Consider the following 19403-nt stretch of genomic DNA (forward strand, 5'->3'; position numbering starts at 1 on the left):
TCTACATAGTCAATGACACCTCCAGATGAGCAGCACAGTGCCTGCACAGCCCAGAGAACAGCCTCATCTTCATCTTAAATAAGGAGAGGGTTGGGCTCTGTACATTCAGGGGAAGGTCTCTGGTAACCAATCAAAAGTCTTAGTAGAAAATGACCTTTCCTGGAGGTGGTTGCAACTTCCTTATTATTATGTGACATGCTACAGAAGCACATGGCAATACCGTCCTAGATGTTGCCATTTTTAATTTCTTGGCAGAAAAATAAAAGCGCCTGGTGGTAAACCAAAATATTGCATGAATTGATTCCAAAATATGTTAAGGTCTTTTGCAGGTAAAGGGTGTGTCTCAGCCCTCACCAGTTTTGCATTATGACTAGCAATAAAACATATAGCATCCAAAGTTACTTGAATACAATCACTTTACATCGTACTCCTGCAGTATTATTGCCACTAATGAATTAGGGCCAAATAAATCTGCAGAAAAATAAAATGTTAAAGGTTATAGTTACATATATAATAAAACATTTCAGAAAGAGAAAAAAATCCTGTAGATTGGCATTCCTTGAGCTTTATATGAAGTGCTTAGCTATATTACCTTACAAGCTTGGATGCATTTTTGCATAAACAAAATGCTCAAGGATATAATTAATATACAGTGGGACCTCGGTTTACGAATTTAATGCGTTCTCCGGGATGTTTCTTATTGCAAAACATTTGTTAACCGAAACGCGGTTTCCCATAGGAATGCATTGAAAACCAATTAATCCATTCTGGAGGTCAGAAAAAAGTCAAAATGAGCTGGCATGGAAACCAACCCACAATGCAGAAGACACAATAAAAGGCAAGCAAATGACGAAGCTCAGCTCCCTCCCTACCTTTCCACAGCTTGACAAATGCACCAAAAAGTCCCAAAACAACTGAAAACAATATCCAGAATGGCTCCAAAACTCGATGCAAAAGCCGCTCCAACACCTCCACACTCGACGCCACGTGTTACCCACAGGCTCCAGCATGCAGGGGGCTGTGCTATAAACCTCCCACGTGCAATGCATCCTGGGGAAACTTGCTTAGTATTGCGAAAAAAAATTGTAAACCGAGGCATTATTTTCAATCGATTTTCATTTGTAAACCGAAAATTATGTTAACTGAGGCGTTTGTAAACCGAGGTCCCACTGTATATGTAAGCAGGTTGTTGATCCAAGGAGAAATCTGAGTGCCCTTTTTGTGGCATAGTTGGAAATGGCTACAATTTATTGTTTTTTTTTGCCTTCTTTTGGATCAACAGCATAAAATAATGGGCTTCACAGTTCAACTTTTTAGTATTTGATTTTAGTTTTAGTATTTGTTTTAACCTAGACAACTATGTAACTATGTAATCAACTTAATATAGAAGAGTTGAGGAAAATATAGTATTTCAATATTATGATTTTAAATGTTCAGAAAAAGAACATCTTACAGAGACATCTATGAAAATGTTATGCAGTAAAGTGCATCTACAGATCCTAATGGTCTTGGTGAATTAAGTTTTCAGATGCCAAACAGTTCTTAAAAACATAACTTGGAGAGTTGTTTACATTTTAAAACTTTAGTTTTTTTACAATTATTCTTTCTGTTAAATTTTTCAGATCATTTATACAGGCGATAGATTACATGATGATAAACCTAGGGTCAATCTGTGAGATGGTCTTTATGCCACTAGTATTGGAACTGTATGTAATTCACTAATAGAGTCAGGGCCGGCGCCACCTGTAAGGCGACCTAGGCAGCCGCCTAGGGCGCAACTTACTAGGGGGCGCCGGATCCCTGTCCCCGCTGCGCCTCCTCATGCTGCGCCGCCTGAGCGCTTTAGCAAGCCCCAGGCGGCGCAGCACTGCTGCATGGAGGGCGGCCGGGTTTATGACCGGCAGGAGGGAAGCGCAGAGCGCTCCCTCCTGCCGGTCTCTCCATGTAGCTCCCTCCTGCCGGTCTCTCAGTGAGCATTTCCTGTCATTCCGCCGGCGGCCGGGTACAGGAAACAAAGGTTCCTGTCCCGCGTTCCGCGCCGCCCGGCCACGCTACATGGGCAGGAGGGGAGGGTAAGGACCACTAAAGGGGGGGGGGGGGAGGGGGTTTAAGGACCACTAAGGGAGGAGGGGGGGTATAAGGACCACTAAGGGAGGAGGGGGGGGGTTGAAGGACCACTAAGGGAGGAGGGGGGGGGGTATAAGGACCACTAAAGGAGGAGGGGGGTATAAGGACCACTAAGGTGGGGGGGAGGGGGTTAAGGACCACTAAAGGAGGAGGGGGGGTATAAGGACCACTAAGGGAGGAGGAGGGGAGGGTATAAGGACCACTAAGGGAGGAGGAGGGGGGGTATAAGGACCACTAAGGGAGGGGGGGTATAAGGACCACTAGGGGAGGGGGGGTATAAGGACCACTAGGGGAGGGGGGGTATAAGGACCACTAGGGGAGGGATGGGGGGTATAAGGACCACTAGGGGAGGGAGGGGGGGATAAGGACCACTAGGGGAGGGATGGGGGGGATAAGGACCACTATGGGAGGGGGGGGATAAGGAGCACTATGGGAGGGGGGGATAAGGAGCACTATGGGAGGGAGGGGGGATAAGGACCACTAGGGGAGGGGGGATAAGGACCACTAGGGGAGGGGGGATAAGGACCACTAGGGGAGGGGGGATAAGGACCACTAGGGGAGGGGGGATAAGGACCACTAGGGGAGGGAGGGAGGGGGGATAAGGACCACTATGGGAGGTTGGGGGGGATAAGGACCACTAGGGGAGGGGGGGATAAGGACCACTAAGGGGTGGAAGGACCACCAAAGGGGGGTAAGGAGGGAGGACTACTAAGGAGAGGGGAGGAGGGTGATTACCACTAAGGGGGTGGGGGGAGTAGGGGAAGGTTTACTAAGGGGTTTGGGAGAGGGAGGACCACTAAGGGGTTTGGGAGAGGGAGGACCACTAAGGGGGAGGGGGGAGTGAGAAGACCACCAAGGGGGACTGCAGAGGGACAGGGGGCCAAGGGAGAGCACTAAGTGACAGAAGGGGAGAACACGGAGGGACAGAAGGGAAGGGGAAATCAATAATTGAGGGGAGAGCACTATGATTTTTTTTAAAAAAGAAAGCTGTTCCCATCTCAGTCCCTATCCTACCCCACAAACCCTCTCTTTTACACTACACACATACACAATGCACCCCCCCCACATACACACACAGAAACATACAATGCATTCCTACTCACACACAGACACACCCGAAACACACAATTCATCCCTTACGTTCTCTTACATAATTAATGCACCCCTTACAGACACACACTGCATTCAATTACATACACAGAAACAAACCTTGCACCCCTTACACACACACACACACACACACAGAAACATACAATGCATTCCTTACACGCAAACACACACTACATCCCCTATAAACACACTACATCCCTTACACAAATTGCATACATAAAACATCCCCAACTCATGGATGGGCCATGTAGGTGGATTTATGGGTGGGCATTGTAGGCGTATGCCCCCTGGGGGCCCAGACCTTGAGCTGTGTAAGGGGCCCTAAAAAATGGAGCTGCTTCCTGTTCGTTAATTGTTGTGAGCACTGTTAAAAACAGTCTCCAGAGAGCCTCTTCTACACCAGACCTGTGGAGCCAGACTGAGCCCATCATCAGCCTCTTGTCCTCATCTGGTGGTAAGTAGGCAATCCAATACATTATTAGTGGCACTAATCTCTAATTTACCTCACATTAAATGGATACTATAGTCACCAGAAGCACTACAGCATAATGTAGTGGTTCTGGTGTATATAGCCTGTGCCTGTAGGCTTTTTAATGTAAACACACTGTCTTTTCAGATAAGACACTTTGTGAAGACTGGCGTTGGCCCATATGGCAGAGCATATGGGCGGGGCATTGTGATGTCACATGGTGGGCTGGACATATGGGGGGGCGGCAAATTTTTTTTTGCCTAAGGCGGCAAAAATCCTTGCAGAGTCAATCTTTAAATTGCATTAGATACAAATTCTTATTCAAAAATTAACACTCCCAATGTAGATGCATCTGTGGATAGATTAGGCAAAACATCAACTGTACCTATAGACAGCATTACTACGGTCAGAAACCCCATGAATAAAACATTAATAGCCTTGGATGCAGGCTTGCTTCCTCATTCACTCATACTATTGTTTCTAGAGCAATAAAGGTCTAGGCGAAGTATTTGGAAGAAGTCATCCTGAATGGAGTGCATAGAGAATCATTATTCAAGCAGCTAAATACTTTGCCACAGACTTTGTTTCCAAAGGTTTGCTAGTCTTTCTCCATAGGAATTGTGCTCACTGTCTCATCCAGGTGTGCCCTATGCGTACACTCTTGGGGTGCAGACTATGCCACCAAGTAATGTCTATGTTCTCTTACCTTTCAAGGGGACTTATTGTTTGGCAAACCTCTCGATGAGGCAATTCAGAAGGGTGGAGAAGACTAAAAAAGCCTTCCTCCCACTCTAGAGGAAGTTCAGGAGTACATGGGCTTCATGGAGAGACAGAAGACCTAGAAATATTCACCTCTTTTGAGAAATCAGATCTTGTAGACCTGAAACACAATACAAGAGGTCAACAAACTGAAAATATGGACAGTTGTCGAATAGCAAGGTGAATAAGAATGAAAGAACTGAAACTAGTTAAAAGAAATTCTAAAGCAACACAGGCCCGGTGAAAAAAGTAGTAGCAAAACTATACACTTATATTTATATCAGGGCCAAGAACATCCAAGACCAGTGGGCATTAGACATTATTAAACAAGAATTGAATTTGCACTCAATCCTCCTAAAGTCCTCTTTTTAGAATCCAGAATTTAAAAAACATGACAGGGACACTATAGTCACCAAAACAACTTTAGCTTAATAAAGCAGTTTTGGTGCACAGATCATCCCCCTGCAATCTTACTGCTCAATTGTTGGTCATATAGGGCTAAATCACTTTGATTTTGCAGTCCTAGGCACAGCTCCCTGCATGTGACTTACCCAGCTTTCCTAAACACTTCCTATCAATTGTCATCTAATTCTTACACTTCCTTTATTTTATATAATGTTTAATTTAAATTTTATCTTATGCTCATGCCTCCTCTATGTAATTAAAGTTCACTTTACAGAGCCGGAGATAAAAACTTTTAAAGTAAGTTACCATATATACTCGAGTATAAGCCGACCCGAATATAAGCCGAGGCCCCTAATTTTACCCCAAAAAACTGGGAAAACTCATTGACTCGAGTATAAGACTAGGGTGGGAAATGCAGCAGCTACTGGTAAATTTCTAAATGAAATTAGATCCTAAAAAAAATATATTAATTGAATATTTATTTTGCAGTGTGTGTGTATGAGTGCAGCGTGTGTGTATGAGTGCAGCGTGTGTGTATGAGTGCAGCGTGTGCGTGTGAATGCAGTGTGTGTATGAGTGCAGTGTGTGCGTATGAGTGCAGTGTGTGTGTATGAGTGCAGTGTGTGTATATGAGTGCAGTGTGTGTATATGAGTGCAGTGTGTGTATGAGTGCAGTGTGTGTATGAGTGCAGTGTGTGTATGAGTGCAGTGTGCGTGTATGAGTGCAGTATGTGTGTATGAGTGCATTATGTGTGTGTGTGTGTGTGTGTGTTGCAGAGCCTTGGTCGGGGATGGGCAATTTTCTTTTATTTTTAATTATTTTAATATTTTTTATATTTTTTTTATTATTATTATATATTTTTTTTCGTCCCCCCTCCCTGCTTGATACATGGCAGGGAGGGGGGCTCTCCTTTCCTGGTGGTCCAGCATTGGCAGTTCAGTGGGGGGGAGAGGGGGGCTTTCAGAGATGTTACTTACCTCTCCTGCAGCTCCTGTCAGCTCTCTCCTCCTCCGCGCCGTCCGGTCAGCTCTTCTGTCAGCTCACACTGTAAATCTCGCGAGAGCCGCGGCTCTCGCGAGACTTACACTGGGAGCTGACCGAGGTGCTGAACGGACGGCGCGGAGGAGGAGAGAGCTGACAGGAGCCGCAGGAGAGGTAAGTAACATCTCTGCAGCCCCAGTCTGTATTATGGCAATGCAAATTGCCATAATACAGACTATTGACTCGAGTATAAGCCGAGTTGGGGTTTTTCAGCACAAAAAATGTGCTGAAAAACTCGGCTTATACTCGAGTATATACGGTACATTCGATTGAAAATTAAGCAATTTTTGTTCATGCAGGCTGTGTCAGTCACAGTCAAGGGAGGTGGCTAGGACTACAAAAACAGAATAAAAAATAATGTAACCCTTAAAGGGCAGAGAATTGAGCAGTGAAATGGAAGAGGTGTGATCTATACACAAAAACTGCTTTATTAAACTATAGTGTCCTTTTTGGTGACTATAGTGTTCTTTAAGGGATCCGCCATGATATAATGCATGGAGAAGTTGTGGAAGAAACATCTGGGTGTCGACTCAAGTGCAGGCTAAATTTAGATATAGAATTGATTGCAGACTTCAAGGCTCTGATTCACTTTGGGAAATGGATACAACCTTAATGTATTAGCATTCATATAGACAAAAGTACAGTACATAAAATCATCAGGGAGCAACAAAAATACTCCTTCTTCATAAGTTTAACGCTTTGATGAATTGGGCAAAGAATAACATAAAAGTCTAGAAAGTCTAGAAGCAGTATACTTACCCAGCAAACAAAATATTGTGGCAATAGTTATCTCAGCCAGTCTCAGGAGTACCCAGGGGAATTGAAGATGAATCACAAGTAGAGTCATCCTGAAATTTACCGTATGGCCACCAACAAACATACTCAAGCAATCCAGTTCTTTTCTTGCCTGTTTAAGCCAAAAGTGTGTAGGCAAGAGATGCCCTGACACAAATATGGAATCTCAATGTAGGATATGTTTTTCCTTACATCAATATGTTTCCTTGTGTCTTGAAGGAAATCTGAAAGAACTACCCTCAAATAATTGCAATCATTCCATTTTGACCAAGGAGCCATTGTTTCCCCTTCTAAAGCACTTTTTGCTAGATCAACCTTGGGAACTTCTATTGGTCCAAAACTTAATATCTCAGGGAGTAATTTTCAATCTAAGCATCACGGCACTGAGATTGACTGCATGGAAACTAAACAGCAAACATTGAGAAAGGAATTGAGTGTCAGTAGTAGCAGACACTCTTTTCACATATTGAAAAGCATCCATTTCGTCTGCTTATCATGGAATCTGGTTGTCCTTCAAAGTATAGTTTAGAAACAGAGGATCTTCCTTTATGAAGTCAAATCATCTCCAGATATTAAAATGAGAGAAATATCAATGTATCCTTCCTGGTAAAATATTTGAGAAATAAATAAATAAAATATTTGAATTTCAGCAATGTGTTTGGATAAAGGACTCCCTTTAAAGGGACTCTCCAGTGCCAGGAAAACAATCTGTTTTCCTGGCACTGCAGGTCCTCTCTCCCTCCCACCTCCCAATCCCCGGTTGCTGAAGGGGTGAAAACCCATTCAGTCACTTACCTGAGACCCCTGCCGATGTCCCTCGGTGGTGATTGTGGGTCGCCGCCACTCCTCCTCTTCATTATGTCAGCCGGTGGGCGAGACTGATCCCACCCGCCATGCCGCGCATGCGTATTAGAGCTCTCCATAGGAAAGCATTGAAAATGCTTTTCAATGCTTTCCTATGGGAAATTGAGCGACGCTGGAGGTCCTCACACAGCGTGAAGATGTCCAGCGACTCTCTAGCACAGAAAATCTGTGCTATAATCCAGGAAGTGCCCTCTAGTGGCTGTCTAGTAGACAGTAGTAAACAGCCACTAGAGGTGGAGTTAACCCTGCAAGGTAATTATTGCAGTTTATAAAAAACTGCAATAATTACACTTGCAGGGTTAAGGGTAGTGGCAGTTGGCACCCAGACCACTCCAATGGGCAGAAGTGGTTTGGTTGCCTGGAGTGTCCCTTCAAGTTCTTTATAAGTACAAGCATCAGACATTTCAGCTCTAACTCACACTAGATGATTAATTGATCCAGCAAAAGATTTTTTTTTTTAATGTTTCTCACTTCTTTTAAAGATGTTTTAGTCATACCTATTCATCTTCCTTTCCTGGAAGACAGAAAAAAGTGCTAGCATACAAAGCTCATATGAACCCATTTTAACCCATTGAATATCTCCTCCTTTCTGAACATATTTTATAAAAATGTGAAAGAATACTAAATGCTTTGAATGAGCAGCCAACTAGAGGGACACATAGCATATATGTACATTTTGTAGAATAACGATTGTAAAGGAGGGTGATTGAGAGCAGGTACATTGCAATATACACTTTAGATAGCATTTAAATATTTAATCTAGTTCCAGAAGCAGATGTTAATTACTTCTAGCTTTCAAATCCAGATGTACCTTTCACCTGTTTTTCAATTTTTTTTGTCTGGTTCTACTGCACTACGTGAGGAATATGCTCAATTCTTCTGCTTCCACCCTCGACGTTCTCCATCACACTTCCACTTAACAATGAATTTTCATTAAAAATGTTATGATATTGAATGTGTGGGGTTATACTTGTTATTTATTTCTGTTTTTAATACAATTTTTAACTTAGTTGCTTTCATTTTTTACACGGGTGGGGCGTGCATTTATGTTTTACAGCATTTACAGAATCCTTTATTGGCAATATTTCTCAATCCACATTTGCCACAAAGATGCATATTATAGTTCAGTAAATCCAATAATTTTATAACATGACAAGAGGCTTCATATTTGCTTAAGTCTCTCTTTACTAGAACTCCACAGCAGTAAAAAACACAGAGAGTTAAACAACCAATCAGAAAATAGTAAGGAGACCATATAACTCCCTTCCCAGCATTCCATTTCCTCTTTCTTTACTGCTCCGCATCAGTAACAGGTCAGAGTACCACTGCCTCCTGCTTTTTAGTTGGTGGCTTTGAGTTTATTATTGGATATTATACTTACTTCATGTACTTTTATTGTGGGTTTATGTACTTGATGTGGTTTATGTATTTTATGTATTTTACTGTTCTGTCCATTTAAGATCTGGGGACTCCCTTTCATTCTGGTGTTATATCCCTCTGGGGATCTCTATCCCCGTTTCTCTCACTGTCCCCTTTCTTCCCCCCTTTGGTGTCACACTTTTTTCCCTGCTCGGGGGTTTCTGGAGGCTGGCCCGTTCTGCCTCCTCCGATCCCCCCGAGCACCGGGACCGCGGAGTACGTCTCCAGCGGTCCGTGAGGTTTTTTCCCCTCAGCTCCTGTCGCGGGGCGCTCGTTTCTGAGCGCTCTCCCGCCGACCGGAACTTTCACCACGTGGCCGCACCTCGCGGCCGCCCCGATCCGCGGACCGCGTGTGTCCGCCGGGCGGAGAAGGGAGCTCTTGCTGGGCAGTTCGAAAGAGGCTGAGGGCTGAATGCCCGAGACCTACCTTGCCATACAAGGTCGCTGTAACACCCGAATTTGATCCGATGGTCTCCACCTACTTGACCCGGACTGGTCGCGACCCCAAGAAAGGGGTCGAGCGCAACCTCCGCCTCGCACAGGATAAAGTGCTGGACGTGCTCGGACCGCTGTCGCGGATCCTGGCCATGGCGGATGAGGCCGTCACTCAGGGCTCACCCCTGGACGCTACTGCCATCAGGGATTGGGCATTGCGCTCTGTTTGCCTGCTGGGCAACTCCAACTCGGCCCTGTGCACGGAACGGAGAAGAGCAGTCCTCATGCGCATGGACGGCAAATTGTCGGAGCTGGGTTCCAAGGAGTTGGGCCCGTTGGCCAAGGGCCTTTTATTTGGCGAACCCTTCATCAAGGAGCTCCAGAGGCATGTTAACCTCTACACCACCCTGAATAAGGCGCAGACTTCGATAAAGAGGGTGTTTCGTTCCCACTCTACACGTGTTTTTGGCAGGGCTGGTAGGCAGCGGGGTCGTGCCTCCAGCCGCTTCTGGCCTTCGGGCCAACGAGGATCCCGCTCTCCATCCTTCTTCCCCAGCTACCGCCCGGGGTCCTTCGCCTCCTGGAGGTCGGACCGCGGCAGAGGTAACCGCGCCCGTGGTCGGGGCAGAATGCCATCAGGTGAGACACATGACACCACATGTTTACCACAGGTATTTGCATGCCGGCCGTTTAAGTTTTTGTCTCGACAGGTGGAAAGACATCTCCTCGGACGCATGGATCCTCCAAACGGTCCGGGGTTACGTCATAGACTTCCATTCCCCTCCTGTTCAGGAATCCCTCCCCCGGATGCCGGTATCGTCGAGGGAATCAAAGGCCTTGGTGGACGCCGAGATACGAACCCTCTTCGACAAAGGGGCGGTTCAGTGGGCTCCGGACGACGGCGGTTTCTTCAGCTCGATTTTTCTGGTCAAGAAGAAGTCTGGAGAATTCCGACCGGTTATAAACCTGAGGAGTCTCAACGCCTTCGTTTCTTACCACCACTTCAAGATGGAAGGCATCCATCTACTACGGGACCTCTTGCATCAAGGAGATTGGTTCACTCGCCTGGATCTGAAGGACGCATACCTGTCCGTTCCGGTGGCGACGGAGCATCGTCGTTTTCTACGTTTCGTTTGGGAAGGAAGGCCTTGCCAGTTCACCTGCCTTCCCTTCGGCCTCAGCTCGGCTCCGTGGTGTTTCACCAAGCTGCTGAAACCGGTGACCGCATGCCTACGTTCCAGGGGCATTCGTTGCCTGATATACCTGGACGACTTGCTTCTCTTCTGCGAGGACGCCTCCAGGCTGAAATCTCAGACGGCCTTCACGGTCTCCTTGTTCGAATCCCTGGGATTTGTGGTCAACCGGGAGAAGTCAGCCCTGTCACCAACGCAGGTGGTTCAGTTTCTGGGTTTCGAGATCGATGCGGTTCAGTGCATCCTACGACTTCCCCAGACGAAGATCACGGCCATTCGGAAAGAGATTCGAAGGATTCTACGCCAGGTCACGATTCCTCTCAGGGTTCTGGCGCGAATAGTGGGTCTCCTGTCCGCCTCTATCCAAGCCATCTACCCGGGCCCCCTTCACTACAGGGCCATGCAGCGCCTGAAGGCGCGCTTCCTACGCCGGACGCCCTCTTACGACCAGCGAATATCCCTCACTCAGGAAGTCAAGACCGAGCTCCGGTGGTGGCTGTTACACATGTCGGCCTGGAACGGCAAGGCGATTTTCGGGCTGACCCCAGACTTTGTCCTAGAATCGGACGCGAGCTTGTGGGGCTGGGGTGCGACCTGTGCGACTGCCTCCACAGGAGGCCCCTGGTCGAACACGGAGGCAGGATACCACATCAACTGCCTGGAGATGATAGCGGGGTCGTTTGCTATACGCAGCCTTGCGGGCCACCTGTCGGATTGCTGCATCCTCCTGAGGATGGACAATATCTCGGCGGTGCAGTATATCAACCGCCTGGGGGGGGCACGTTCTCAAGCCCTGACGGAAGTCACGAAGGAGATATACAACTTTTGCCTTCAGCGCAATATCACCCTCCAGGCGGAGTATCTTCCAGGAGTATCGAACCTGACGGCAGACTGGTTCTCCAGACACTGGAGAGATGCCAGCGACTGGCGACTGCATCGGCAAGTCTTCCTCGAGGTGGCGCGACGGAGGGGCCCTTTCACGGTGGACCTGTTCGCATCCAGAACGAACTTCCAGGTCCCGAGGTACTTCAGCTGGCTCCCGGACCCGACGTGCACGGCGGTGGACGCCTTCCTTCAAGACTGGCCGTCACTGGGAGCCTATGCTTTTCCGCCCTTCACTATGATACCCAGGGTACTACTTCAGCTACGACGTCAACGAGTGTCGTTAGTATTGCTGGCACCTCTGTGGCAGGGCCAGGCCTGGTTCCCGGAACTGTTGGAGCTGTCTTGTCAACATCCGCTCCTTCTCCCGGCACTGCCGACACTCCTGTCAGACACTCAAGGCAATCATCACCCCCTCGTTCTGGAGGGCCATCTCCGTTTGGTGGCTTGGACTCTTTCCGGGGCTCCTGGAGGGTCGAGGACCTATCGGAATCGGCTAGGGACCTCCTATGGGACTCGTGGGCCCCGGGCACGAGAAGATGTTATTTATCCGCCTGGAACGTTTGGTGTCGCTGGTGCGTGGAACGGAGTGTCGATCCCTTTACAGCACCTGTCCCCAGCGTTCTGAATTTCCTTTCACACCTGTTTGTCCAGGGTAAATCTTATCGCTCAGTGAACGTGGCCAGGTCGGCCATCTCGGCGGCTCATGTCCCTCTCCTAGGGACGCCGATTGGACAGGATCCTTTGGTATGTAGGCTGTTGAGAGGGATCAGACTGTCGCGCCCCCCGGCTCCTAAATATACATCGCTCTGGGACGTTCATCGGGTCTTGGATTTCATTCAGTCTTGGCCGGAAAATCAGGATCTTCCTCTACGACAACTGTCGGCCAAATTTGCGCTTCTGTTATGTTTGGTGTCTTTTCGTCGGGTCTCCGACGTTAGGGCTTTCGATGTTAACGCCTTCTCCTTTTCCCCGGACGGGGTGACCTTTTCAATTACAAGGCGTACCAAATCTGACTCTTCTACAGTCTTCTACCCATTTTTTCGAGAAGCCCCTAGGCTCTGTGTAGTTTCTACCCTGTCTCGTTATGTGGCTGTTACCAAGCCGCTTCGACCCTCTCAATCAGGACAGCTGTTGATCTCCTACGTTCGCCCCCATAAACCGGTTTCGACCGTTACCCTGGCTCGCTGGATCAGATGGCTCCTGTCCTTGGCCGGTGTGGATTCGTCGTTCGGTGCTCACTCAGTCAGAGGTGCGGCAGCATCTGGAGCACTGATGGCAGGTGCTTCTCTCTCCGAGATTCTACGTTCAGCAGACTGGTCTCGAGAGGACACCTTCCGGAGATTCTACTTCAGACCGGCGGAACATGCATCGTTGATTCTTCTGAATGAGCGTTAAAACAGCAAATATGAAGCCTCCTGTCATGTTATAAAATTGTAGATTATGCTAGCTTTAGTGTACCTATAATCTTAATTTTATTAATGACAGGAGGCGAATATTTCCCACCCTTTTTCCTTTCCCGACCCTTGGTTTTTTCTTGGTTATTGTATGTTTGTTGAATAAAGAATTACTATACCGTTCAGTTTCTATAGTGGTTATTTCGGTTTTATCTAATCCGGGGGCGGGCCCGATAGACTTGGTGGTTGGCTCTTACATATTGTGTTGGGTGGCTACATGATTTTAGAAGTACACTTCATTGGCTAATCACCCCTTTCGACTGTCTTTTTCTCGTTTCAGTGTAAAGTTATCAAGATGAGGTCAAGTTCAAGTCTTCGTTTCGGTTGAACAGTTTCTGCATGGATCGTTATCTATGTCAAGATGGACCTTCTGTTATATTGTGTTATGCTTTTCCTTACTTTATTTGTTGTCGCAGTTAGAAAGAGGAAATGGAATGCTGGGAAGGGAGTTATATGGTCTCCTTACTATTTTCTGATTGGTTGTTTAACTCTCTGTGTTTTTTTACTGCTGTGGAGTTCTAGTAAAGAGAGACTTAAGCAAATATTCGCCTCCTGTCATTAATAAAATTAAGATTATAGGTACACTAAAGCTAGCATAATCTACAATTAATGTTAAAGCTTTCATTTAACAGTGCCACCCAGTGGTCACATTATTTTCTACAATGCACAAAAATATTACATGTTTTACTTGGTTTTGTTTCTGACCTATTAACAATTTCCTTTGTATTCATTCTTTGTGAAGCATCCTGTATAAGAGCACTACCTGTTATGTTAAAAAAAACTCACAGTAATATAAACTAAACTAAATCATATTTGAATGGACAATAGGATGTTTTCTATACACTCAACAGCCACAACTTTAAAACCACCTGCCTAATATTGCATAAGTCCTCCTCATGCAGCCAAAACAGCTCTAATGTATCAAGGCATGTAATCTACAAGACTGCTAAATGTATCCTGTGGTTTCTTGCACCAAGACATTAGCACAACCTTTATGTCCTGCAAGTTGCGATATGGGGCCTCCAGGGATCAGATTTGTTGTTTCTGCCCATCCCACAGAGGCTCAATTTGATTGAGTTCTAGGGCATTTAGAGGCCAAGGCAACAATTTGAACTCTTTGTCATGTTTATCAAACCATTGCTGAAGAATGTTCGTAGTGTGACAGGGTGCATTATCCTGCTGCAAGAGACCACTACTGTGGTAATTGCCCAGAGCAAAACACTGCCTCCGCTGGCTTGCCTTTTTTAGTAGTGCATTCTGCTTTCATCTCTTTCCTAGGTAAATTACACAAATGCACCCGGCCATCCACCTGATCTAAAAGAAAACAAGATTTATTAGACCAGGCTACCAGGCTATCTTCTTTTGCTCCATGGTCCAGTTCTGATGCTCATGTCCCCATTGAAAGTACTTATGGCAGCCAACAGAGGTCATCATGGGCACTCTGATTGGTCTGTGGAGCACCGTGTGTTCTGACACCATTCTGTCATGGCCAGCATCAATTTTTTCCAGACGTTTTCTGTGTGATCAGACAGGACGGGCTAGCCCTCGCTCCCCATGTGCATCAATGGGTCTTGACGCCAGTTCACTGGTTGTCCTTCCTTGCACCACTTTTGGTAGATGCGAACCACTGCATACCAGTGAAACCCCACAAGACTTGCTGTTTTGTAGATGCTCTGATCCAGTCATTTAGCCATCACTATCTACACTTGTCAAAATATTTTTGCTTATTTTTCCTGTTTCTAACACATGAAATTCAATAATTGGCTGGTCACTTGCTTCCTAATATATTCCACCCCTTGACAGGTAACATGATATAATTAATGTTATGTGCTTTACCTGTCAGCGATTTTAATGTTCTGGCTGATCAGTGTAAGTAAAACACTTGTTACAGTACTCAATCCCTATGGATCCTCCTATGGTAACTCCTAAGCAGCTGATGATGAATGAGAAATGTGACTTTTTGGTAACTGTAGAATAAAAGAATTCACAAACTGGTGGATGCAGTAAAAATTCTTAATGTAGAATAAAGTGGAAACTAGAACATAGTGAGTAGAAATGAAGTTGCCTGAATTTGTGTTGATTGATTAATTGACTCTTTGCATTAAGTCTTGATTAAGTGCTAATTAAACAATATATCTGTATGTTTTGTTTAAATTAGCACTTTGCCTCCATCATATTTTTCCTTTCAGGCAGGAGATTTCATTCATCCGTATATCTGACCAAAATAAAATCCTGAACACACACGGTGTTATCTTATTATCTCCAAAGTACAAAACTTTAAAAGCCTTTCATAGATCCATCCAGTCATTTGCATAATGTATGCTTCATATTTATTATATGTAATTTATTTATTTTCAGGTGCTGATGTTGCAGTAAATGATGGGATCTATTCAAGATATTTCACTGCGATTAAAATGAATGGAAAATATAGCTTAAAGGCTTTTGTGGAAGGTAAAGAGAATAAAAGCAGGGGGGCATTACCCAGAAATCCTGCTCTTTACGTGCCTGGCTTCGTTATAAATGGTAAGAAACACTTTATTATTTCCAAAAAATACAAAACTGTTTTGAAACTAACAGAGTTAGTCAAAGTAAGAGTTCTGTGTTAATTTATACCATAAAAGAGGGACTGGACGCTTAGCCGACTTTTTCTACTTCAGCTATTTGGTGTTAAATTTGAAGTTTACTTTGAATTCCCAACAATTCTCACTTCAGTAAATATTATCCCAAGCACGTTCTAGAAGTCAGAGTTTCTGTAGCTTGTCTCTTTCTTTTCTCCAGTTTGTTTTAATAAATATCTTCCTGGTAGTAGAGGTGGAGGGGGGGGGAGGAACGTCAAAATGTTCTTCATAGTGTCACAGGTACACTATAAAGTACAATTGATAAGGAAAGAACTATTGATAAGGAAATCCCTTGTTATGTGTGATAACATCACTGATGTATATCTAGACCCAGGAATATAAATATTAAAAGAAACAAGCTTTAAGTTGGAGCACCACTCACCACCACTGTCACATAATAGATCTATAGCATATAGTTTGCATCACTCCCCAGAAGAGTTAATCCTCAATACTCAGTACATTTCTCCCAAATAATCATTCTTCCATGTGTCTCTTCTTTCTCTCAACCATCACATCAATGCTCCTATTACCCATTACATTCCTTCTTATACTTTGTGTCTGTTACAAATCGCTATTTGTAACTGGCCCTTTAAATGAGAAATTGCCCTGCTTCCCTGGATGTGGAGAAGCATGTTTGCCAGCCTCCTGCCTCATGACTATGGCCCCTGGAAGATTGTGCCCCTGAAAACGTATTAACATTTATTGGGTGTGTATGGCCCTTTAAGAACCGTCTGGGGACATATTGTGACTTTGCTGAACAATGTCCCTTTAAGACTATGTCCCCAGACCTGTAAAATAACTTGCCCCTGGCTTTCTCCCACTTGGTTCAGTAAATAGGGCTTACTGAACCAAGTACCACACAGGCGGACCACCCAGAAGCTAAAGTGTGCAGGCAATTTACCTCCCAGGCTGTGAGGTTACTGCAGGTTAATTGCCGAGCGCTGGGTGGCCGCCATTCGACAGCCGAACACGTGGCGGCGGCCATTTTAGTCATTCGAATGCGGTCAGCGGTGTATGCTAAAGATTCTGTGGAACTGAAATCGGCTACACATTTTGCCGAACACCGCTGACCCTTACCTTCTCCCATACTGAACTTGCAGCTCCAGAGACTAAGTCCCGTTCGAAATGGGACTTAGTCGTTTTTTCGCATGAATTTGACCGACCGCACAGCCCAAATCTATGGAACTGTTTTGGGCAGGAAATTGTGCTTGCGGTCGGTCATAAAGGGACTTCCAGCTAACTTTTGATCCACTGGAGGGATTTGGCTGATTTTTGGAAGTGTTTATGTTTGATGTATGCTGAGTCTGAATATTGAAATTGGATGTATGGTTTTAAAGTTACAGTGTGTGTGTAAAAACTGTATTTTTATTGTATGTAATAATTGGTTTAACTGTTTATCTGAGGGGAGGGAACCTGTGGGCTGTACTATGCTGTTATTGGTTAATTTCATCCTCCCCCTGGGAGTGTCCTGTGTGTACCTTATCCTAATAAAAAGCAGGCTGGGTGTTCCAGTCCTCAGACCTCTTCTGACCCTCAATACGTAGCCTTGTCTCGTTATTGGAGGGAACTGCTATATCACACTGGGGATTGCTATGCTCTGCATATTCCCCTGAGCTCTTAATCACTTAGCTCTTTTAAGAGCTTGTTCCTGTTACGCTCTCCTGGAGGAGAGGTCTTCCCCACACGGTCCTGGAGGACAGAAGCCGATCCAGGGTGGAAGGAAGACGGCGCGGCTCCAGTTAAGCTACGGCGGTTGTGGAGCCTGCGGTGGTTGTGGTGTCATCTGCAGTGCTTGGAGTCCTCTGAGAGCGCTAGGAGCATCCATCAACGGAGTGTACTCGGTCGGAGTACACGGAGCTCCGTTACAGTGTCTTTCTCCATGTCTCTTCCAATGGCCCTCTCTCTTTTAATGCGTCTTCCACTTTCTAAATCATATCTCCACTTCTTTATCACCTCAAGTTACCAATGTACCAGAAAAGCTCTAAAGCTTTAAGATATCAAATATCTTGACATAATAAAGCCATGGTATTGCCATTGTTTAAGAGTTGCACTTAGAGAGTGATCATTTAACATACATACCTATGTTCAGAGCATAGTATTTCCTTTACAAGGTATTCTCTTCACTTGAGACAAATGCATAGAAATGTGCACATATATAAAGTCTATAGATTACATTTTCTATTTCTAAGAAAACCAGCAAAGTAAGTAATATATACATATATATATAATGACTTTAAGTAAATTAATCATTCCTTAATAACTAATTATTGCCGATTCATTACAGGTGACATTATCGTAAACCCTCCTCGACCTGTATTTAATGATGATGACCTTCAGCTTAATGTTGGTGCCATTAAAAGGGTGGCTTCTGGAGGATATTTTGTGATAACTGGTGTTCCACTTAATTATCAAATCAGCTATAAGCCAGACAAAATAAATGATCTGATGGCAAAGATTGAGGAACACACAATAGTGCTGTCTTGGACAGCCACTGGTGATGATCTGGACCAAGGAAAAGGTACGTGATTTTCTTCTAAGTCACAGAAAAAAATACCTACCCTACCCTACTGGTGGCATTACTTAAATTCATATATGTCTGCTTGTTTTCTGCAATCTTGAACCTACCAATGCTACCAATTAACATTTTACTCAGTTGTGCACGAGTGTAAGCTTGGGTATGAGATCTGGCTAGTAACAGTCCCAGCTCTCCTATCCAGAGAGCTTGGAGGCATGGCTTGAAAGTGTGTTTCCAAGCCTTCTAACTATTAAAATATTTCTATTTTGAAACTAGGACACATGAACACTTAAAGTTGTAGTACAGTGTTCCTTTAACTTTCGCAATAAAATGTATACAATAATTAACTCAGGATCAGATGTCTAGGTTAATAAATGGCAAATGTTTTCTAAATTTAATTTAAACTATGCTGAATTGTAATTAATTTATATTCTCACTAGAAACAGCATGCAATCGCGGTTTATGACCGATTCGACTGAAATTTGTTATCAACCAGGGGACTCAAGTTTGAATGGATTAGGTGACATTTAGATTCTGTACTGAATATTGTCACCAATAAATGCACTCGACTCAATGAACACAAAGCTGGTTTTCTTTCCTTAGTGGATTGGTTTAATTAAAACCATGACCTCAGGAAGACACCTGAAAACATTAACCAATAGGCATTTCTTAAATGAGAAATGAACATATAGCTAAATTAATATGGTAATTATCTTTATTTTCCATGCTGATGTTCAGTGGAAGCTAATTGAGTGTATTGTCCTTTAATCAGCATGAATGCAGTCTGCTAATATAGAGAATAGAATGATGCAGATAACAATGAGCTCTTGTACAATATCAGGTTTGGCTAAAACTCTAATGTTTTTGCATAGAACATGGATTAGATTGGTGTCATTTCCCCATTGTGCACAGAGATGTCATATGACAGGCAGACAGTTAGTTACACACTTTCAAATGTATTACACCAAACAAGTATTTGCAAACTTTTTAATTCAAGGCTAATTTAATATTTAAATTATTTATTATTTTAAATATTTCAACGTATTGTTTATATTTCAGTATCCATGTATGATTTAAGAATGAGCAACGATCTAAAAGAATTGAAAGATCATTTTATGAATGCACTTCCAATAAACATCTCCAGTATGATTCCGCAGGAAGCAGGATCCAGAGAAACCTTTGTATATGTGCCTGGTGCTGATATTCTTAAACAAGACATCGTCCTGTATCTTGCTTTGATTGCCATTGATAAGGACAATGAGATGTCAGATGTATCCAATATAGCACAGGTTGCCATTTTTACTGCCGGTTCG

The 19403-nt window shown here is 44.5% G+C and overlaps 1 protein-coding gene across 1 annotated transcript in view; it reads left to right on the forward strand.

The window, feature by feature from the left end:
- Positions 1–18101, forward strand: part of LOC134568709 (calcium-activated chloride channel regulator 1-like) — a 103470-nt gene extending 85369 nt beyond the window's left edge. Inside the window, exons 12-13 of the mRNA XM_063427361.1 lie at positions 15316–15480; positions 17860–18101. Of these exons, the coding sequence (XP_063283431.1) occupies positions 15316–15480; positions 17860–18101 (407 nt within the window). The remainder of the gene's footprint in view (positions 1–15315; positions 15481–17859) is intronic.
- Positions 18102–19403: the final 1302 nt, after the last annotated feature.

This window comes from Pelobates fuscus, chromosome 7 (genome assembly GCF_036172605.1).
Source record: "Pelobates fuscus isolate aPelFus1 chromosome 7, aPelFus1.pri, whole genome shotgun sequence".
In the NCBI taxonomy this organism is placed as follows: Eukaryota; Metazoa; Chordata; class Amphibia; order Anura; family Pelobatidae; genus Pelobates; species Pelobates fuscus.